Source organism: Choristoneura fumiferana, chromosome 9, assembly GCF_025370935.1.
Source record: "Choristoneura fumiferana chromosome 9, NRCan_CFum_1, whole genome shotgun sequence".
Lineage (NCBI taxonomy): Eukaryota > Metazoa > Arthropoda > Insecta > Lepidoptera > Tortricidae > Choristoneura > Choristoneura fumiferana.
Genome location: NC_133480.1, coordinates 12,070,334 through 12,093,858, shown reverse-complemented (window position 1 = coordinate 12,093,858; position 23,525 = coordinate 12,070,334). Strand labels below are relative to the sequence as shown.

Here is a 23,525-nt window from a genome sequence, read left to right as displayed (position 1 = left end):
GGTCACTGGCTGAACTGGTCAGATATAAACACTGCGGTGCTAATGAAGCTTTCAGGATTTCAGGAGAAATTGTAAGAAGAACAGAAACGAATTAATTTCTAGGGACGTGCGTGCCGCCATTCGAAGTTGCTTGCTAATAACAGCCATATAATTAAACTGCCGTAGGAGGGCAGCACTGTCGCGGCGCTTCGTTCGGAAATCAAATTGCATCATTCCAGTTACAAATTAAGAATAACGTTTAGAAATAAGAATGAATAATTTGTATGTGCTAAACGATGCGAAACAAATAAAGAAAGACATTAAAAATAGAAGAAAGTACGCAACATGCCGCCGGCCTTAAAATAAGTTAATTATTTTAACTAATACTAAACCTAAGTATTACCTATAAGTAAAAGGCACCTAAGACTCTTAGTCTACAGGCAATGGATAAATCTTAACGATAGGTCTTTTCGTATAAGAATTACCCATACGTAGCGTAACTACACGGGTAACACCATCAGCACCCGGATGCAGCTCGTGCACACGGGCGAGGCGCCACTGCAGGGGTGGCAGGCCGTCGTCGCGCACCACCACCACCGAGCCCTCCGATACCGGGGACGCGCCTTCATTGCGGAACCATCGGCCACGCTGTTGTAATTGAGAAAGATATTCGGCACTCCATCGCTTCCAGAAATGACGAACAGCCTGCTGAATGCTCTGCCAGCGTTGAAGACGGCTGGGTCGCTCATCACCGAAGTCATACTCGGACAACGCGGTCAGTGGTTCCCCAACGAGAAAATGCGCGGGAGTAAGTGGTAACGGATCACTTGGATCATTGCTTAAGACGCAAAGTGGTCGAGAGTTAAGTACTGACTCAATCTGACACAGAAGGGTATTGAACTCGTCATAGGTAAGAGTTTGTGATCCTATCACACGATGAAGATGTGTCTTAAAACTTTTCACGCAAGCCTCCCAAATTCCACCAAGATGGCTTCCGTAAGGCACATTGAAATGCCAGGTTATTCCGGTGTCCCTTAATTTTTCATTAAGTTCGAGCTGAGTCGTGTCTGTCTTTAGAAAATCAAACAGTTCTCTTAAATATCTATCACACCCAACAAAGTTACGACCGCAGTCTGAATATATGTCTGAGCAAAGTCCCCGTCGGGACACGAAACGTCTTAATGTGTTTAGAAAAGATTCGGTGGACAAATCTGGAACTAACTCCAAGTGACACGCCTTGGTCGACATGCAGACCATGACAGCGACATAGGCCTTAAACACTTTTGCGTTACGAATGTTACTCGACTTCAAGTGAAAATAACCAGCGAAATTTACGCCGACGTGTAAGAAAGGACGCAACGATCTTACCCGCGCTGCGGGAAGAGCCGCCATCTGTGGTTGTGGAGCGGGACGAGGCCGCGCTCGGAAACACTGTACGCAGCGGCGGGTGCGCATGCGTACCGCGTCGCGTGCCGACAATATCCAATATTCGTGAGAAAGAATGAATTGCAAGGTCTGCGGTCCTACGTGTAAATTAACCCTATGATAGTGGTCAATTATTAAACTCGTTAAATGATGTCCCTTCCGAAGTAAAATTTGATGTTTCGCGCTGTATGATATATGAGCTCGATCAATCCTGCCGCCGACCCTCAGAAGGCCCAAACTATCGACGAAGGGTTTCAGTTTTTGTAAACGGTCTGAACAATTTTTATTACATTTTATTTTCGAAAGATCGTCAGAAAACTGCTCACTTTGAACAAGGGAGATTAGACGCAAAAGTGCGTATTTAGTTTCTTGTACTGTAATATGTTTAGAATCAATTTTAAGTTTGCGACATTTTTTTATGAAGCGGACAACATAGGAAACCACACGTAGAAGTTTAGAAAGTGATGAAAATCTAGAAATGAAATCCGTATTAGCCTTGTCCGTGCTGTCCACTGCTGTCACTAGAACGTTACTTCGCTTTTCTTCGTCCGTAACGAAATCAAGGTCCGATACGGGCCACTCAGCTTCAGAACGTTTAAGCCAAGAGGGACCGTGAAACCAAAGTTCCTGGTCAAGTCCGGACGGTAAAACGCCGCGTGATGCGGGGTCTGCAGGATTATCTGCTGAGCGTACATGGTGCCAACGAGAAGCCGGGACGCGACTCGTTACTTCCGTGATCCGATTTGACACAAACGTACGCCATTGATACGACGCAGATCGTAACCAGGCCAAAGTGATCGAAGAATCACTCCACGCATAAACATCATTATTCGAAATCACACCCGAAAAGGTGCTGAGTACGGTCTCAATGAGTTTTGAGAGAAGTACAGCCCCACAAAGCTCCAAGCGAGGTACTGAAATGCGTTTCAACGGTGCTACCTTGGTTTTTGCTAGAACGAGATGGACATGAACATTGCCGTGAGTGTCTATGACGCGTACGTACACTATCCCAGAGAATCCCTTTTCCGAAGCGTCCGAAAAACCGTGGACTTGTACGCACCTGCTTTCAGGAAATGCATGACGCGGAATGGAAATGGATTTAAGCAGGGGTAACTCAGAAATGAAAGTAAACCAAGCGTCAGAAATTGATTTTGGCGGGGTTTCGTCCCACGATATTCCCGAGATCCAAAGTAATTGGATTAAATGTTTCGCAAATAGCGTTATTGGAGAAAGAAAGCCCAGCGGGTCAAAAATTTTAGAAATTTCCGCCAATATGATTCTTTTTGAACAAGCTTCAGGACTTGGTGTGACCTCATAACTGAAGGTATCTGATTTAGGAAACCATTTAAGACCCAACACTTTGACCGAAGTATCACCATCCAAATTGGAAATCGCTAACGCTTCGCTGGGCTCCGCGTTAGTCATAGAAGATATTAACTCTGGACGGTTACTTGTCCATTTTCTGAGGTCAAAGGATCCTCTCTGGCATAAAGAAATAAGCTCTTGTTGAAGAAGCAACGCTTCATCAAGAGAACTCGTACCCGAAATTACGTCATCGACGAAAACATCCGAAAGTAAAATCTTAGACGCCTTAGGAAAAGAAGCGCTTTCGTCAATAGCGAGTTGACGAAGGGTTCTTAACGCAAGAAAAGGAGAAGAAGCGACTCCGAATGTCACTGTACATAATCGAAATTCCTGAACAGGCACATCAGAACGGGTGCGCCAGAGGATACGCTGAAAATCACGGTCTTCTGGTCGCAGGGAAATGAAACGGTACATCATCTTGATGTCTGCAGTGAACACCACTTTGTGCAAACGAAATTTGAGAAGAACCTGCACTATATCTTGGTGCAGTTTCGGTCCTATGAGAAGATTCTCGTTTAAGGAACGGCCACTAGTGGTTTTACACGAGGCATCGAATACCACACGGACTTAAGTTGTGGTACTTGAAGACTTAAGTGGTGAGGAATATAGTAGGGCTTCGACGTAGGTATCAAAGACTCATCAACTAGCTCCATGTGACCGAGGTCAATGTACTCTTGGAGGCATTTAACATACTCTGACTTCAAGTCAGGATTGCGCTCAAGCCTCTGTTCCAGCTTGATTAAACGCGAAAGAGCAATGTCACGCGACTCGCCTAAGGGAGGGGCGTCGGGCTTGAAAGGAAGAGCAACAGTAAATTTGCCAGTTTCATCTCTCGAATGAGTTTGTATGAAAATTGACTCACACCTAGCCTCGTCTGGCGTCAGCGGTTTCACTTCTGGTAAGGACTCTAATTCCCAGAATCTTTGAAGGGCGAAATCACTCTGACTCTGACATGAATTGACACCGACATGTAACTGAAACTTCGTGTCCCTCGCAGGAAGCCGACCATTCAATAAATAACCGAAAATGCTGTTTATAGCGACAGGAGTTCCAGGAGGTCTGACAACGTTGTCCTGAAGCAAGACACTACCTGTGTAATCAGATCCCAACAAGAAAGAGTTCTATAGGACGCGACGAATGGAGCTCAGGGTCAGCGAGGGTCAAATTTCGCAAATGCGGAAGGTTTTCAACCGAAAAGTTGACATTGGGCACGTAACTTGTGATTTTAGGCAAAATATGCGCTTCGATTAACAACTTGGGCTCGTGTTTACCACGAGGCGTCACCTCGACCAAGACGTAGCCACGAGATTTTTGATCCTTGTCACCTATTCCTGTAACTGTTAAGTCAGACGCAGCATGAAAACGTCGTAAACTCAGACGCTGAACACAAGACTCTGCAATAAGCGTAGCCAGAGAACCCTGATCCACAAGAACCCGCACGGCAATAGGGGCGCAGGGCGCCGGCGCGGGCGCCGCAGAGCGGATGTCGACAACAGCCGTGGTGAGCAACACGTTGCACGGCGTGTGCGCGCGCGTGCCGCAGTGCGTCATGCTAGGTGTAGTATATTCATTAAAACATTGCTCCACATGGCGCCGATCGATGGTGCCGTCTGTGTACGTTTCTTGTAACGTTGGTGAATTTTCTGTTTCAATTTGGTAGTTAGTCTTCGCTGGTTGTAAACAAACTCGTGCCACGTGTCCTTTACGTTGACATTTGTTGCAGACGTCGTTGATGCATTTGCAGTCGTGTGCGCGGTGATCGGTGCTTCCGCAACGAAAGCATTTGCCTCGTAAGTCTCGTATAGATAGAGGTACCTTATTGTTCGTCGTTCGATTCTTGGACCGGGTATTTACTTGATAGCTGCTTTTGGATGATTGTGTTATGAACTCGCTATCCAATTTTGCTAGTTCTATTGCAGTCGCGGTACGAACTAGGTCGACAAAATTTGTTACGGTTTGCTTCTCTAAAATCTTTGTTTTTATGTCGCTGTCGCGTAGTCCTCGGATAAACTGTAATGTTAAAAAGTTGTTGCAGATAGATTTCTTGCAGTTGTCGCATGTAAATTCACAATCTTGTGCTAAGCGCTTCAGTTCTGATGTGTATGTCATTACAGATTCATCAACTTCTCGCATTCGTGATATAAATTTATGCTGGCACGCCCAAATACTCGGTTTGGGGTCTAAATACTCTGTTAGGTTTTGATAAGTACCTCGTACTCTAGATCGCGTGGGTCTGAAGGTGAACAGAGGTCGTACGCCTTCTGGAGTAGTTCCGTGGTAAAGAAGATAATAGCATCAGAGTTTTTGTAGGCAGGTCGTTGTAATTATGTAGTTGTATGTACATTTCTAACCGATTTACAAAATTTTTAAACGTTTCTTTTTCTTGGAAAGGTTGGAAATTAATTCTGGGTGAGCTTGAGGTTGAGGCGGTCGCGTCGGGCGCGCCCTCGCTGCGCGGAGTGGCGAACAGCGTCGACGGCGCCGCGGCGGGTGGCGCGGGGCGTAGTGCTTGTAGTTTCAGTTTCAGTTGTAAAATTTGTTCTTGTGTATTGTACCTCTGTTCGATTTCAGCTTCGAATTCCGTTTCGTTTTGACATTCGATGTCTGACTGTACCTGATCGAATTTCTTTTCATAATTTTCTAAGTTTGCGAGTCTTATGTTGGCTTCGTATTCAGTAAAATTTCCGTCAATTTGTATAAGTTGGTTTTCCAGCTTCGTCAACTGGCCGCGTATCGATGCACGTGTTCTGTGTAGTCGTGTGAGTTCGTCCATCGTCGCCAATTTGTAGTATATTCATTAAAACATTGCTTAGATGCAAATCAATTCATGTATTTCAATGGAATCGAAATCAAAATTACATGTCAAACGTCAGACTTGTCAGTCATGCCTAAAGAGGTATATAACACTAGGCGTCGCGGGGGTCGCGGCCGCAGCGTGTGGGTGTGGGAGTGCCGGAGGCGAACACGAGTGCGGCGCTTGCCCGTCTTCGTGTAACGAGGAATGGTGACGTTGCAAACAAATTTTACACGAAAATCTCGAAATACAACTTTTAATGTCGTGTCCGACGTGAAGACAGTTGATACACACTTTGTGTTCACTGATAAAGCGCTTACGGTCATTAATTGGTTGTTTAAGAAAATCTTCACATTTATTTAAAATGTGTGATTTGCAAAATATGCATATTTTGTTCGATTTCGACGAACCAGTAGTCGAAGACTCGACGTTAAATTGTACCGACCGGGGTGGGTTTTCTTTCGTAGAAACATTAGAAAACGAGCGATTGCGCGCGGGCGAGGTTCTATTGTCCGACTGCGCGCGAAAGAAAAGCTGCCGCAGTGGCGGCGCGCGGCGGCGAGCGGCCGCGTGCCCCCAGACGGGCCGCCGGCCGTGCCTAACATCACCTCGTGAGCGGTCAGCTCACGCCTTAGGAACTCAAGTAATTCCCTATAATCGGGCATCTCCGAAGACGATGACAAGGATAGTTCAAAACGTCGACGAATGTTGGGATGGGAGACATTTTTCGCAACAAAATATTCAAAAGAATAAAACTCCATTCCGGAATAGGCAGGTTTAAGGCACTGAGTGCTGTTAAGTTTTCTTGAAAAACATTTAAAAGATTACGTAAACCAACGTAGGTATTTTTATCAGTAAGAGGTTCCAGGTCGAAAATGTGGTCGAAATGTTTCGTAGCAATAATCCGTTTATTCTCGTACCTATTGCTCAAAATCCTTACAGCGATAGTATAATTAGCGTCTGTAATGGGAAGTGATTTTATCAGGTTGTAAGGTTCGCCTTTTAACGTTAGCCACAAATACCTAAACTTCTGCACATCTGTCAGGTCGGCATTGTCGTGGACAAGTGATTTGAATAAATCGTAGTACGCAGCCCACTCAGTGGGCTGCCCACAAAATGACGGTAACGGCAGCGGAGGCAAGCTCGCCCGCGGAACAATGCGACATGACACTGTCTTTATTATCACTATTGTTGCCGGTCTGACTACTGCGACGCTGCAAAATCTTGTAAGTGTCTGCTGCCACTTGAACCTGATAGTATAAATCATCGAACTTATTGCGAAAAGTCAGCTGTTCCTCCTTAGAAAAACTATTACTTTTAGCTAAAGATTTTTCAATTTTGACCTGAATTTTAAGAAATTCTTTTTTAATTGAATTTAATTATTTTATTCTACAACGAAATTGCATTTCTTCTGATTCAGAACAATCTGCCATTTTTTGTAAAGTATTCAATTGAATGTCTCGCTCGAAATATAATTGCTCGATCTCCATAGCGTATGAAATCTAATAAGAACAATTAACATAAATGTATTTGTTAGTTGAAAATATTATTACGCAATAATGCGTATTTATTTATCACTCACTACTATGCAGATATTATAATTTTAGTGGCGAAATATTTGCGTCACAAAACTGAAAAAAAATGAAATTTGAAATTGGAACTGGAGCGGCAGTAATATTACAATAATAATTAATTATTTACCACGTAGTGCGCAAATATATGTAATGCTCGAAAGAACACTCTTATTATTATAATATTGAAATGAAATAGTATTAAGCACGAAAATGCTAGAATACCGAAATAAGCACGTAAACTCAGGCGTCGCGCTTATACGCTAGACTAGGCGCCGTCGTGGCAGGCAGCAAGCGAGTTACCCGCACGGTGTTCGAAATAAAAAATGGAAATTGAGAATTACGATGTAACACTCGGAAATAATGATTTAATTGATTACCTAACCACTTATAAAAAGAGTCTTAGGTGGAATATCAATAGTTAAATCGGAACTTATCTTAGAAAACACCCTTCAAAGACGGTAGCAAGTCGGTACTTTCTAGAAAATGTTATCGTATTGTACTCGTAAATTAAGTACGTAATGTAATTGAAACTATTAGCACACACAATATATCGATCCTATCCGGTTCGAATGGATCAACTCTTTATGTAAGAAAGAAATAAATGATATGAAGGAGCCTGGAATAATACAATATCCGAACTCACCAAATTCGACGAGCTGATGGTTTCCTGGGGGCCCCCGTCTGTCACTCCATAGGTCACTGGCTGAACTGGTCAGATATAAACACTGCGGTGCTAATGAAGCTTTCAGGATTTCAGGAGAAATTGTAAGAAGAACAGAAACGAATTAATTTCTAGGGACGTGCGTGCCGCCATTCGAAGTTGCTTGCTAATAACAGCCATATATTAAACCGCCGTAGGAGGGCAGCACTGTCGCGGCGCTTCGTTCGGAAATCAAATTGCATCATTCCAGTTACAAATTAAGAATAACGTTTAGAAATAAGAATGAATAATTTGTATGTGCTAAACGATGCGAAACAAATAAAGAAAGACATTAAAAATAGAAGAAAGTACGCAACATTTTTAATACCAAAAAAATAATTTAAGATTGTAATCAACACATTTGATCCTATCTCTCGCTTTTTTCGTGTTAAAGTAAAATGACAGATCATAGTAAAATTCAAATATTTGGAATTTATTGAGTAGACCCAACACTGTATTCAGTATTTAAAAAAATAATTAAATAGTTACTTTGTCTCACGGAGTGAGCAAAATGCGATTTTGCTCCCTGATTTCTCATAGCAATAGCTGCCTGTTTGAGGTGCTGAGGTGAAAATGATCTTTGTTGACATTTGACGCACATTACGACTACTTACGACGCAAGAACCTTTGATTACACGTTCGATTCGATTCAATCCCCACTTTTGTTTATATGCAAACATTTAATTTTCACAATGTAAAATGTTTGCACGCATGTGACAGCCCCCTTTTACGCAATTATCGCAGATATTTTTATCTAAAATGTGTTGCCAACAATTTGTAAATTTGCCCCTCTTGCCCCAGGACTCACTTGTCGGTCTATCTCTCAGTACTATAACTAATTAGTTTACTTGGATACCTACCTAAAACTTTTTATCTATCGCAAATCGCAATTTAGTTTTATTACATTTGTTTAAGGGGGAATTGGGAGGTGAATATTTTGTAAATCTTCAACAAAATTCGAACCCAACTAGTGGAATAACATTAAAGAGCGCCCGAGTTGGAGACCTGGAATCATTGCACTGGGTGGAAGCATCTTGTGTAGACGCCGCAAGCCCCGGAGTACCCGTCAAGGTTTGTATGTAAAATGTAATGATAAATGTTTTACCATACATTTTCATTTTAATTTCTTATGTAATAGGTATTAGGTAAGTACTTATACTTAAGATAAAATTATTTATAAACTTTTGTAATTTTTACGCATAATTATTAATAGTACCCAGGTCTACTTGTTACCGTACGTCCGCTGCAAAGTGGTAAAAACGTCGAGATAATGTTAAATATCAATAAAGAATTCTCGCGATTAAATCCCGGATAGTTACGAGAATCGTTGTGATTGTGCGTTTGTTTGTAATTGAACTACTAAGCTAATTAAAAAAAAAAAGATTCTATCAAAGCAAAAATTGATTTTCAACGAATAACACAGGATACTTATAAAATGTACAATCATTAACCCCCAAAAATGCAATATTCCTACGGACAACAGTTAGTCAAACCTATGTACATAGATCAACCAAGTGCAAGTACATTCAAGTAATATTCAATTACTCATTGTTGACAGGTTCATTTTGCTGGATTAAATGCAGCCGATGCCCAGAGAGCGACCGGGGAGATGCAAAACGATAGTATTAGTGGCGAAAGTTTATTTGGGATGGATTTCAGTGGCACGACTAAGGAGTAAGCAATATCAATAATAAAACTAAATTTTTCACATTTTCACAAAACTTAAACAAGGGTTAAAATTCACACTTTCAGTGTTCTTTTCACAGCAGCTACACCTTTTATTCTTTGATCTGATTTCCAATTCGGTGTTGGAAATCAATAAAACATCAGTTTACCCATGACCCTTCTTAATGCCATCTTATTTTAAAGGAAAATAAAGTCCGAAACACTGGCCAAAAGCGGTAACTTGGACGGCTATCTTATCTTATCTTATTGTTAGGGGTCCTTGCGGATACACTTCGACCCGTAGGGATCTTTTGTGTAATTACCCCTCCTTCGTACTTACTTTATTGCCTTTATCACCTCGCCCATAAATTGGATGATTTGACGTAGCGGTAGTGCCTTAAAGTCAGGGTATCCGTCGCCAAAGAGTCTCATTATTAATCTGGCGAGGGCGTCACATTCACACATAATGTGTTCCATTGTTTCGTCTTCCTCGCCACACATTCTACAAACTTCATTGTCCTGTAGTCCCATCTGTACTAGTATGTGTTTAGTATCGAAGTGACCTGTAAATGCCCCGACGATATGTCGGAGTTGTTTCCTACTGAGTGTCCAGAGTAATTTAGTCCAGCTTGCGCTGACATTTTCGATGAATCGTTTTGAATGCTTTAGACCTTCCAGTGATTTCCATCTTTCCCCTCTATGTTCCTCTAGGTTCCCTGGTTCTATGGTTTATGGCATCTTTATGGTTCCCTGTGAAAGTCCCGCATACGGTTCGGGCCCTATGTTTTTGTTCATTGACCCTTCCCTTGCTAGCTTATCTGCTTCTTCATTTCCGATGAAGCCTCTGTGTCCTGGGATCCAAACCAGTCTTAAAGATCAGTCTTGAGTCAACCTTTGGCGATGTGAGTGCCTTTAGAGCTGCTTGACTCTCACTGAGTATATTTTTTTTTTTCTACCTTCCTATCTATATTCTCCTGCGCATAGGAGATAATTGCATACGTCTCTGCTTGAAAGACGGTTGCATAATTTCCCATGATTACGCTACTCTTGAAGTCTTTGGCATGAATGTCGGCTCCTGTGCCGGATTTCATTTTAGATCCATCCGTATACCATGAATTTTCACAGTGTCAGTCCTTCTTTCTGCCCATTCAGCCCTTGTACCTTGAAGTTCCTTCGGAATATGTACTTTAGTTGCATTTTGTCGCAACCCATCGCCGTTATACTATCAAGGTATTTGTTTTGTTCCATTTTAGTGTGCTTCGTCCTCGGAGCGGAATCGTTCCACAGGCCGTAGGTACATTTTCATTTTGTGCAACAACTTACGCGCTTCGGATTCTATAGCAATATGCAGTGGTGGTAGGTCCAGTAAGACTTCCATTGCTGCTGTCGGCGTTGTTTTGAACGCCCCTGTGATAGTCATGCAGGCCGTTTTCTGGATTTTAGCCAGTAGATTCCTACATGTGCTTAGTTGTGCCCTAGCTAGGCCACCAGGCGAGGCACCCATACAGTATGATAGGTCTCACCATTATGGTGTGTTCTCCATCCGTACGGGTCCCCGCGCACGGCACAAACACGCAGGTGGCATTCTACGGCTTCGTATCCTATTATTTCAGATATGATGCCCGCGGCGACAGGCCACGTCATCGCCTGCAGCTGATTGTACGGGATGAGTGGGATGGGAGGATAACTGATGTTTCAGGATGCGACTGTTTATTTTGGTTCTACCTGCTTTTTACGGCAGAATCGGGCAGTTAACGGGCGGCAACCACGGGAAGGAGTCCAAACAGTCTTGTCGGGGATGTCATTCCATCTGTGAGCTCCACCCCAGACCATTCGCCAAGTTAACCGCCGGACAGGCAATTAATATAGGGGCAGACCCGATCCAGTTGGGGACCGGTCGCAAACTAACAATGAAAAAACCTGACCCCGCCCAACTTGGACGGCTAAGTTTCCACTTTTGGCCTCATCAAGTGCTGCGATCGCTTTCGTTTTTCGAAATTTCACTCAAGTTATTTAACTAAATATAAGGTTATTTTTATGATTGACTCCCATTTTGAGTTTTTGTGTAAGTAGTTAGTACAGTAGTGGTGTGTTGTGTCTGCAGCGGCGAGCGCGTGATGGGGCTGGTGCGCGGCGGCGCGCTGAGCGACCGCGTGGCGGCGCGGCCGGAGCTGCTGTGGCCGGTGCCGGAGCACTGGAGCCTCGAGGACGCCGCCACCGTGCCGCTGCCCTACGCGCACGCCTATTACTGCCTCGTAAGCAGAAGCTTCGAACAACTGATTCGTTGAAGTGATTTCGCCAGTGTATGATTTTATTATTTATTATTATAGGCCATTAAAACCCAACTGATGCCTTGTATGGTAATTTTGATCAGCGGTGGTGCAGGTGCAACAGGACAAGCCCTTATTGCCTTAGCACTTCACATTGAGTGCCGTGTTTTCGTGGTTGTCAGTGATATGCTAAAAAAACGCTTTTTGCTGAAACTATTTCCACAATTAAAAGGTACGTAAATGCAAATCACTAGAACAAAATTTGTCTATCCCGCAAATACATCATTATGGCTGTATGATAAATATAGTGACATGTATTTTTTGTCAAATTAGCTTATTCATTTTAGCCGATAACGTAATATGCAGTAGAGATCACACTTTTGCGGATGCAGTACTAAGTGCGACTCACGGCCAAGGATGCGAAGTAGTCATTTGCGGGAAAGGAGAATCTAAGAATGTAAGAATTGTTGTTATTAATGGTTAAACTAGAAGTATTATAATTCTCTTACACTGCCGTATTTAAATTGTAACATTAAATTTAAAAAAAATTACAGGCGTATTTGTCATGCTGTTCACCCGAAGGAGTTACGTTAGATATTGACCAACTGAAACGAAATGAAAACTTCTCATTTGGAATGCATTACTTGACTTATGAAAGGTCATACCAGCGCCTCGATTTCTCTTCTATTTTTAATGACGACAAAACATCAAAGGTAAGAATTATTTTTATTTAATTTAATAAATCTCAAGATGCATATAATTATCTATGTCATGCCAATTGGTATTGTATTGCCTACATTGAAAAATACAATGGTGATACCAACGTCAGCGGAATGTAGTTCTAGTGCCTATAGCTCCCACATCAGATCAGCTCGATGGTATCATATTATTGTATTTTCAACAGAACTACTCAAAATTGCTAAGTTGCATAAATGTCAAACCAACAATATTAAAAGTGGGTGAAAATGACGTCATAATATTCGATTACAAGCGCAACCAAAAGCGTTATGGTGATGACGAGGAGAGAAGTACTAGAAGTACCATTAATTAGTTAGTACCATTACAATTTCAGGAACTGCAGTCGCTGATATCGGAGGGTATAAGCCGCGGCGTGGTGCGTCCGCTGTCCCGCGTGGCGTACGCGCCGCACGAGGCGCCGCGCGCGTTCCGCCTGCTGGCCGCCAGCCGCCACCGCGGCCGCGTGCTGCTGCGCCTGCAGCCGACGCCGCCGCTGCCGGCGCAACCCAGGTACGTCAAACATCACCCACGTCCACGGCCACTCTCGTTGCCGCCAACGTTAGAACAGGCGGTGTCATATTATTTATTTAATCTTTGTTTCGGACAGAAGAAAGAATGTACGCAGTGGATTCGCTGTAGTTAGTCGCAATAAGCGTCGTTGTCGTCTTCAGGCTATAAACACCCCACTGTGGTGCACAAGGCTCCACTCAGAATGATAACGCTTGGGTTATGTATGGTATCCATAGGAACCTAAGGTTCTTACTTATTGCATACTTCTTTATTTTTCGTTGTGCTATATATATGAGTTTTAAATATTATTCAATACTAGCTTTTGCCCGCGACCTCGTCCGCGTGGAATAGTAATTTTGGGAAGTATTTAATTTATTTAGGATACCTATTCTGCCAATAATAGTACATAGAAATTTCTACGGTTTACCGAAAATAAACTATTTTAATACATTGCTATAAATATAAACTATTTTTTTTTGTTCTTCCATCCATCCACCCGATGTTCTTTGGTAAAACATAAATACTTTGCGGGTAGCTACAATTTAGCAATACGACGTGTATTCTACCCTGCCAACACAAAAGGACTAATTCTTCATAGTGAACTCTTCACACCTTACGTCCTTTATTGTAAGTTAGAAGGGTAGGATTATAATTAAGACGGCATTTTTACTAAGCATAGCTACACATATTTCCGATAAATATACTTATATGTAGTAATTTGTTTGGAATTCCTTAAGAACTTTCATCCCCATATTTTCAAGTAAATAGGTTGAAATTTGAAAAGCGCCGGAGCAAATGTTTTTTAGGGTTCCGTACCTAAAAAGGAAAAAATGGAACTCTTATAGGATTACTTTGCTATCCGTCCGTCCGTCTATCAAACCTCTAAGTCAAGGCAATCAAAAGCTACAGTCATTTAAAAGGTGTTTCCAAACCAATTGCCTTAACAGAAAAAGTTATAGGGTACTTCCGGCTGTCCTAGAAACTTGGAATTTTGCATAAAGGTAGCTCTTTTAGCACAATTAATAAGAAAAATCTGAAAATCATAATTTTTCATGTCTGACTGTCTATGTGAATACGCCATCTAAAATGACCCCACATTGAGTACATTTTGCCTATGAGCTTAGAAGGCTCTACTAACACTGCATCATCCCCTCTGCTAACATTCCCTCGCAGGTAAAATTTTCAAAAACGCTTGAACAAATATCTTTTTATTTCTTATAAGTAGCCCAATGCCAAGTTTCATAAAAAACCGTCGAATTATCTTCGACAATGACGATCTTCCATATAAAGTTTCATCCCCTGTTTCACCCCCTCACAGGAAGAAATTTTAAAAACGCGCGTTATAATATCTGTTTATCTCTTATCACGTACCCAAATGCCAAGTTTCATAAAGAACCATCGATTTATCTTCGACAATGACGATCTTCCATATAAACATTCATCCCCTATTTCACCCCCTCACACGAATAATTTTAAAAAACGTGCGAACAAATATCTATTTATCTCTTTTCATGTGCCGGAATGGCAAGTTTAATAAAGATTCATCGATTTATCTTCGATAATGACGACCTTCCACATAAACCTATTTCCCCCTCACAGGTCGAATTTTCAAAAAAGCTCAAACAAATATAGACTTATTTCTTATAAGTGCCTAAATGCCAAGTTTCATAGTTTTATCTTTGACAGCGACGAACTTCTACCATATAAACTTTCATCCCCTATTTTAACCCCTTAAAGCCTCTTTTTCGCGATAAAAGGTAGTCTATGTTCTTTCCCAAGGTCTATTCTATCTCTGTACCAAATTTCATCAAAATCGGTTCAGCGGTTTAGACGTGAAAGCGTAACAGACAGACAGACAGAGTTACTTTCGCATTTATAATATTATAGTATATTATAGTATATAGTATATTATAGTATATAGTATATATAGTATATATAGTATATAGTATATATAGTATATATATAGTATGGATTTCTTATTAAGTGCCTAAATGCCAAGTTTCATAGTTTTATCTTTGACAGCGACGAACTTCTACCATATAAACTTTCACCCCCTATTTTAACCCCTTAAAGCCTTTTTTTCGCGATAAAAGGTAGTCTATGTTCTTTCCCAAGGTCTATTCTATCTCTGTACCCAATTTCATCAAAATCGGTTCAGCGGTTTAGACGTGAAAGCGTAACAGACAGACAGACAGACAGACAGACAGACAGAGTTACTTTCGCATTTATAATATTATATATATAGTAGGTACTTATTAAGTGCCTAAATGCCAAGTTTCATAGTTTTATCTTTGATTCTATAAACTTTCATTATTTTAACCCCTTAAAGCCTATAAAAGGTAGCCTATGTTCTTTCCCAAGGTCTATTCTATCTCTGTACCAAATTTCATCAAAATCGGTTCAGCGGTTTAGACGTGAAAGCGTAACAGACAGACAGACAGTTACTTTCGCATTTATAATATAATATTATGGATTTCTTATTAAGTGCCTAAATGCCAAGTTTCATAGTTTTATCTTTGACAGCGACGAACTTCTAAAATTTAAACTTTCATCCCCTATTTTAACCCCTTAAAGCCTCTTTTTCGCGATAAAAGGTAGCCTATGTTCTTTCCCAAGGTCTATTCTATCTCTGTACCAAATTTCATCAAAATCGGTTCAGCGGTTTAGACGTGAAAGCGTAACAGACAGACAGACAGACAGAGTTACTTTCGCATTTATAATATAAAGTATGGAAAGTATGGAAGTATGGAAGTATGGATATAAATTTTTTAAACAGATTTACAATATTATTAAATGATATCTATACATCACAAATATTTAACACAACTTTATTTCTAACACAGTAGATTCGCTATTGAAGGGATCGCCAATGCGGGTCGGAATTATTTCCAAACATACCATGATATAATCATTAACTTTATAATACGCGTTAAATATTAATGTCTTCGTGACAATAGATCTGAATTGTGTATCCATTTAATTTGTAATATTTTTTTGGAATTTTATTATAAAAACGTTATGCAATTTCCCAGAAACGATTTTTTGGTTTATTCAGACAGTGTAAGATGGATCTTTAAGCTTCCCTGTATTTCTAGTAGCTTTTGGCTTATCGACGTTATCATATCGTCACGTTCCCGAAGTAGCTGTTCGCAGGTAGCCTTAGACTGCTTGAGTTCTTTAGAGCTGCGTTCAGTTTGATATCGAGTTGATAGGTACTGAGCTGGACATTTTGAGATCAGGTAACCCACAATGACTCCATCGCACCTGAAACTAACCGCAACGCAACTAGGTATATACCAAGCATAAAAAGCAGTGAAGTGAGGTGGTTAATAAGTGAAATACGAAGTAGTTGTGAGGAGACCAAGAGAGTGACAAGCAAGACCAGGTAGTACGAAGTAGCCTAGTTGTATGATAAAACAGTGCAAAAAAGGTAATAAAGACAGTGTTTATAGCTAGCGTGAACAGCTGACCGGTTCGTAACAGACGTAGGTACGAGGTTAGAAATTACTGTCAGATTCTCAACTATATGTAAGTACACTAAACAGGGGCTAATGAATGTAAGCATTTAAACAAGGTGTTTAAGGTTTTAAGGTATAGTGTTGCTATGTCCGTCCATCTACGGCTCAGCTAAATGACCGCTATTGTAAGAAAGCTGAAATTTTACATGAGTAGGTATATTCAAACATAACTATATAAAATTACAGGATCGTTTGCTCTGCTGACAATTGCCACCTCGTGCTAAGTGACGATGAGGGGTTCACGCTTCAGCTAGCTGACAGACTGGTGAAGCGAGGAGCCAGGATCCTACATCTGCACTCCATAGCATCTTCAGCGCGCTTTAGCCTTGCACTCAAGTACTAATAAATGAATAAATAACAAACAGTTTATAGTTAGTACTTCAGGCTGTGAAATAAAAACTATAACAATTCCCATTTCCTATCACAGGTCATGGCAAAAATTTAACGTGAAAGTCAAAATATCATCAGAAGATCTTTCGGACAATAAATCCGCATTTAATTTGCTGAATGAAAGTCTGACCATGGGTTCCGTAGAGGGAATATTCATATTGATTGGTCACAGCCTCACAGACCAAAAAAGACATGTTTTCCAGTCTTTGGTTGCGAACCTGGACGCCGCGTCAAGAAAATTGTGTCCATCACTGAGGTACGGTTTTGACAAATTTAATATTATGTATGAATTTAATATTTGTGCTGTATATATGTTTATATTTTTCTCTCTAATTGCAGATATTTTGCAGTGGTAAATTCTGACACCTCTGTTGGAGAACAAATATGCCTCACACGTTCAAAAGACCAATTACCTGCCATGTTGTTTTCTGTGCCAACGCTAACAAAGGTAGGATAGTGATACCAATTGACACAAGCGATACAAAGGGTCTCTACAAACAGTGCATACGAAAACTATACAAGTTATCATGATTCCAGAAAAAAGTAGCTTATAATAGGTTACAATCACTCAATTACTATAAATAATTTTAGAAACACATAGGATTCAAAAGGTTTATAGGTTTAACTACGAGTAGTATGATACAAACGTATAATATATTATAGGTATCTGTTATTAGGTCGACGTCAGCGGACAATGGTCAAGCACGGTCAACTATCGCAAAATCACAAATGCAATAGAGCAAGGTTTACGATCATTACAACCTGTGATTTTTGCTCACACTCTCATGGAAAAAGAAACGAGTTCACTTCTAAAACAAATACTTACAGCAGCCGGTGGGTACAAAACAATGCTTGAAATTTTTTAAATTTACTTACCGACACCCCGGACCACTAATATTTTACCACCTTTTTCCTTCCAGCGTTAAACTTATCAGATGAAGATATCGCTGAAAGTGCCACATTGAAAGATCTAGGCATGGCTACTGATAATGCAAAAGATGTATCTTCCTTACTGAGGTTCAAGCATAATATTTCAATCGATAAAGAACAAGTACCTTTCCTGTCAATACAGAAGTAAGTGTTTGGTGATAGTATCTACCCAACAATTCAATTTACTGAGATATAATATAATATGATGACGTACATACATACTGTTATATTTTAGGATACGAGATATTGAAGAAATGTTAAAAGAATCAAATTACTCGCCAAAAAAAGGCTTGGGTGCCATATTCTCGTATGTCGATCCTGATGAACTACTGGCCACGACTGATATGGTGTCCTTGCTAACGCAATCATCAAATAGTAATCAGGTCGGTTAATGGCTTTGTAATTTGCAATCATCGAAGTTAAAATACCTACCGCATGGGGCTCGATAAAGTGCAACCCCCCATAAAGGGGTAAAAATAGATACAAAATTATTGATTATTGCAAATTTTACTTAATATGGCAAATTGTATTGACTTTCCGCCTTACACTTGTTAACCTACACTCTACGAACAAATAATATCAGGAAGCGTAACTCAGAACAAATTCCATACAAAAAGTGGCCATACCTAAAACCAAAACGACTTATGATTCAAATACGAATCAATTTAGAGGTTGCTTGGTTAAAATTCAGAAAGAATGCAGGGATTGGTTGGCTCGCGTGATGCAATGTCAGATGACAACCTGATGTTCAAACGAATCACTTCTTACCTTACATTACATCTAACGTTTCAATGACGTGTCATATATTGATAATGACAGTTTCTTTTTTTAAGCGATTTACAGGAAGAGGTTATCAATTCAGTTGTATTTTTTTGGTTGTTACCTCAGTGCTCCGTCATTTCCTTAAGAATCGATTTGAAAAAAAAAAAACGTTTGTATAGGAATACTCCAATTAGTTCCCATAGGCATGAAATCAGGATCGGATGACTGGATCCTAAGGAAATCGAGGGAACTTTTCAAATATTGTAGGGGCACCTATGGTATTTTCTATATATTTAGTAGTAACTCGTGCATTTGCTCTTGAACATCATCATTTGGTGAAGAGGAACTAATGATAAAGACAAGTGAAGACCACAGTTGACCACCGGAGTTAGATACTACTCAATAACAAGTTTTTCTCGGGTTTAATTGTAATTATTTTAACACAGTTGCTAAGCAATTTATACTCCTCGTAATGTATAGTATGGTGAAGTGGAACGGGTGGTGAAACACCACGACTCTTCAATAATTAACGTCTCTGCATCGGAAAAACCAATCTTTTGTAAAAGGTGACGAGCAGTTGACATTAAGTATTGCATCTTATATTATTCACACTAAAAATCATGAAAAAAAATTATAACAAAAATCAACGAAAAACTTTCAATACTGGTGGTTTATTTTAGTTCAGCTGTCAGAAAAATAATGACTGTTTGTAGCTACCTATTGTTTGGGCGATACAGGAAAGAAGAAAGTATGACGAGGGGTGAGGAAACTGTCATTTACATTATGTGAGCCATAGACCATAGACTTGATTTTGCATAATACTGACCATCTTCAACTGATAATGTATTTGAACATTTTTGAATATAAATATAATTTTGCGCCTAACTACTTACGAGTGGAAAGTGATCTCAGGACATTTTAATTTTGCATCGTTCCCGTACCACTTCATAACACACGTTGGCATGATAATTTAGAGCTGTTCACAATCAAAAATATGAAAATTTGACGTGAGCTCACTTACTTTCAAAACAAATCATCATCATCATCATCCCAGCCTATATACGTCCCACTGCTGGGCACAGGCCTCCTCTCAGAACAAGAGGGCTTGGGACATAGTTCCCACGCGGGCCTAGTTCGGATTGGGAACTTCACACGCACCATTGAATTGCTTCGCAGGTTTGTGCAGGTTTCCTCAAGATGTTTTCCTTCACCGCAAAGCAAAACAAATGTCAGTCAAAATTAAATGACGCGCATGCACACAGTTAGGACACAGTTTCCGTCTTTATAACGCAGTTACGCTTCCTGATATTATTTGTTCGCAGCCTACACTACATACAAATTGGTTACGTACAGAACAGCGGGGCTACTCCGATATTCGAAAATCGAAGTTCGTGTCGTTCCGTATTTCTGACGCTTATATACCAACTATTTAATACTAGAGTGAGAGGGACGGTACGATACGAACTACGATTTTCGAATTTCGGAGTAAGTCCTCAGGCCTTGCCTAGTGTATGAGCCAGGGTAATTTATTGTACAGTAGCAACATTTTTGAAAACAAACGATTTTTTTCCAAAAATGTTTTTTAAAATTCAGCTTTTTTATTTCAACAAAATCAACCGACTATTTTGAGTGGATTATTTTAATCAGGCGTTAGTTTGCGGAGGTCCATATCAATGAACTCAAAACAATTACCTATAAAGATCGCGGGTGAGCAAAGTAATTGTTTTTAGATATTTTGAATATTTAGGTCATAGGTACAATAATTTTGTTGGGCGTAAAATCCAAATTACCAAATTAAAATCTTAGTTAGTGATACATAAATTTTTTATCAGCTCTTTAATATGAATTTTTAAGTTTTAAACTGTCTAAACGTAATATATTTTCTTGTAGAGAGACGATGAGTTTGATGCTAATCAAACGTTCCTTTGTATATTACCGGGGCTCGAAGGCCACCACGGCCGCTTCCGCTTGATCTGTGAGCGGTTGAAAGTGTCAGCGATCGTGCTGCAGCCGGGTCTTGACAATCCCAATGAGACAGTACAGGAGATGACTAAGAGGTTTGCCAGGGTACGTTATAGTTGTAGGAGTATCCTCATGATTGCTCAATACTTCGCTGGCTATTGTATTGCTGGTATCGTGAAGATACTTACGTCTGATCAGTAGGTATCTAGCAATGGTGTTGATTCAAAATTCGAAAACCTGAAATAAGCAGGTGCGATCAGCTTAATATACGCACGCATGCAGTCTAACACCTTAAAGTTGGTCATCGTTTGCATTTTATAAAATAACAACGTCGATAAGACGAGTTTTGTCAACACGAAAGTTCGATTTTAGCATTTTTAGCGACACATTCATTCGACAAGGGTTGTTCTAATGTTGATAGATTTATTTGGCTGACCGTACAGCCGACAGTTTGATTCCTAGGCCTCCACAAAATCATCATGACATTCACGACATTCGAAAAATGTCCAGGTGCCCAGGTCGTAGAATGTCCAGGTAGTACAATGTCAAGATCGTAAAATAACCAGATAGTAGAACGTCAAGGTCGTAAAATAACCAGGTAGTAGAATGTCAAGGTCGTAAAATAACCAAGTAGTGGAATGTCAAGGTCGTAAAATAACCAAGTAGTAGAATGTCAAGATCGTAACATAACCAAGTAGTAGAATGTCAAGATCGTAACATAACCAGGTAGTTAAATGCCAGGTTGTAAATTGATATGAATAGTACATAGTACGATTTTTTTAACAATAAAGTAAACCCAACTTTGTATACCGTAATTTATCTAAATAGGAAGGAATAATGGGGAAGTTTTTTTGGATCGGCATGGCAATCATTCAATCAATTGCATGGCTGTGTGCGGTCCAGATTTAAAATTTTATTACTCCTACGCAAATTGGCCGGGTACCTACATGCGTCAAACGAGTTATGAGAAATAGTTCGTTGTATGTACTGTCAAATGGAAAATGACTAGAGACCTCTTCCAAATGTGATTATCCATGGCAATTCTGCGTGTTCCGTGAGGAATTGGCTAAGAGCTTGTGCACACTAGCGTTTTTGCCGGCAGTTTCTATAATGATGGGATGGCCCAGGAATCAAATCAAAGTTTGACTAGGCATAAATAGTAACGAATAAATTGTGTTCGAACAATATATCAATGTCTGTTTTAAGTACATTACTACGTCAAAATTTACAGATTTACATGAAGAAAATCGGTGCCAAAAAGTTCTATCTTTTGGGATACGAAATGGGTGTGCAGATGGCTTTGGAGATGGCCTCCATATTCGAAGATAACGGTAATAATTTCGTGTACCAGTATATACAAGCCGAAAAAAAATACTCAAAATGTTAACTTTTAATTTACCTACTATGGATTACAATAATTTTACCTTGCTTTTCCGCTACTACGCGTGCATGACAAGTACGTCTGCGCAACACACGAGTTAATATGCAGAATACCTATGTCACATATTATAGATCAAACTATCCACCAAAGAGTATTGTAATGTATAGGATCCACTAACAATGCACAAAATAAATACTAACGCGATTAACCCTTTACGAGTAGGTACATTTTCAAAGTTAAACCGTTTATGTTAAAGTGTGTGGGTGTGGAGTTTGTAAGCTGAAATATTGCCTTGTGTCCCTAAACGTAGCTTTCATGAATGTATGGTAGCGAAGAAGCAAGGTAAAAGAATGTAAGTATTAAGTAGTTCATTAACAGTGCTATTGAAAGTAGGCAAAGTACTTAACGCTTGAATCAATCAACATGAAAAGTGGCAAGTGTAAAATGTGAATCATTCATTAGCATTATTTGGCATTATGCATTGTGTATGGGTGTTTTTGTTGTTTATTGTGCAGGGATGACCGGCACAGTGTTCTGTTTGGGCGGTGGGCCGGAGGAGTACCTGTCGGAGCTGGAGCAGCAGCTGCGTGTGGCGACCGCGAGCGAATCCTCGTCCTCGGAGCAGGCGCTGCAGGACGCGGTGGTGCGTCACATGTGCGCGCTCATGGGCGGCGGCGGCTCCGCGCAGCTCGAGGCCGCGCTGCGCGACGCGTCCAGCTGGCGCGAGAAGGTGGAGGCGAGCGTGCGCGCGCTGCGCGGCCGCGTGGCGCACTCGTCGCAGTACGCGCGCGCGCTCATCGAGGCGGCGTACGCGCGCGTGACGCAGGCGCGGCAGCACGCGCGGGCGCAGGCGCAGCGCGAGCCGCGCGCGCTGCAGTCGCGCGTGGTGCTGCTGCGCTCCCCGCCGCCCGCCGCCGCCGCCGCCGCCGCCGCCGCGCCCGCCGCCGCCCCGCACCCGCTGCAGCGCTACTCGCGGCAAACGCTCCGAGTGCACGACCTGCGCGCGCCGCTCACGCGCTGTACCGACGACTTGCGCGTCGCCGCCTTCATCAACCAAAACCTCGATCAACAAATATTAAATGAGTTCCAGAACAAAAACTTATTAGATACTTACATTCTGAATCCTCTTGATTTCGTAGACAAAGATCAAGTTAAAACATAAATACATTTCTACGATCACTTATATCGATTGCCGCTCATTGCTTGTATTTTTTTCTGTAAGTACCCGTTTTCTGTATTAGGTAGGTACTTATTTTGTAGGAGAATAAACTATTAGTTTAGTGTTTCTGCGACTTTAATATTTTCGGTTTTTAATTACAATGTTTTTTGTTGGTTTATGTGTGGTATTTATTGAAATAAATTATTACGATGAAAATTACGAAAGTTTTATTTATTTTATGCTTGGTTGTCAGTGGCGTAGTATGAGTTAATAGGAATCAACCGTCCGGGGCGGAAGAAAATTTTTCCGCCCTCTTATTTAGGTATTTCAATTTAAAAAGCTATATTACCTATACAAGATTTAATTATTGTACCATTCATTTACAGAAAGGGCACCGCATTCC

General features: G+C 40.8%; 1 protein-coding gene across 1 annotated transcript in view; it reads left to right on the top strand.

Moving 5' to 3' along the window:
- LOC141431287 (fatty acid synthase-like) overlaps positions 1-23,144 on the top strand; it is a 46,090-nt gene extending 22,946 nt beyond the window's left edge. Inside the window, exons 24-39 of the mRNA XM_074092401.1 lie at positions 8,753-8,908; positions 9,396-9,511; positions 11,607-11,757; positions 11,833-12,004; positions 12,120-12,229; positions 12,327-12,485; positions 12,845-13,020; positions 16,725-16,874; positions 16,966-17,184; positions 17,268-17,376; positions 17,606-17,762; positions 17,849-18,002; positions 18,094-18,241; positions 20,511-20,687; positions 21,814-21,913; positions 22,479-23,144. Of these exons, the coding sequence (XP_073948502.1) occupies positions 8,753-8,908; positions 9,396-9,511; positions 11,607-11,757; positions 11,833-12,004; positions 12,120-12,229; positions 12,327-12,485; positions 12,845-13,020; positions 16,725-16,874; positions 16,966-17,184; positions 17,268-17,376; positions 17,606-17,762; positions 17,849-18,002; positions 18,094-18,241; positions 20,511-20,687; positions 21,814-21,913; positions 22,479-23,125 (2,901 nt within the window). The 3' untranslated portion in view covers positions 23,126-23,144. The remainder of the gene's footprint in view (positions 1-8,752; positions 8,909-9,395; positions 9,512-11,606; positions 11,758-11,832; positions 12,005-12,119; positions 12,230-12,326; positions 12,486-12,844; positions 13,021-16,724; positions 16,875-16,965; positions 17,185-17,267; positions 17,377-17,605; positions 17,763-17,848; positions 18,003-18,093; positions 18,242-20,510; positions 20,688-21,813; positions 21,914-22,478) is intronic.
- Positions 23,145-23,525: the final 381 nt, after the last annotated feature.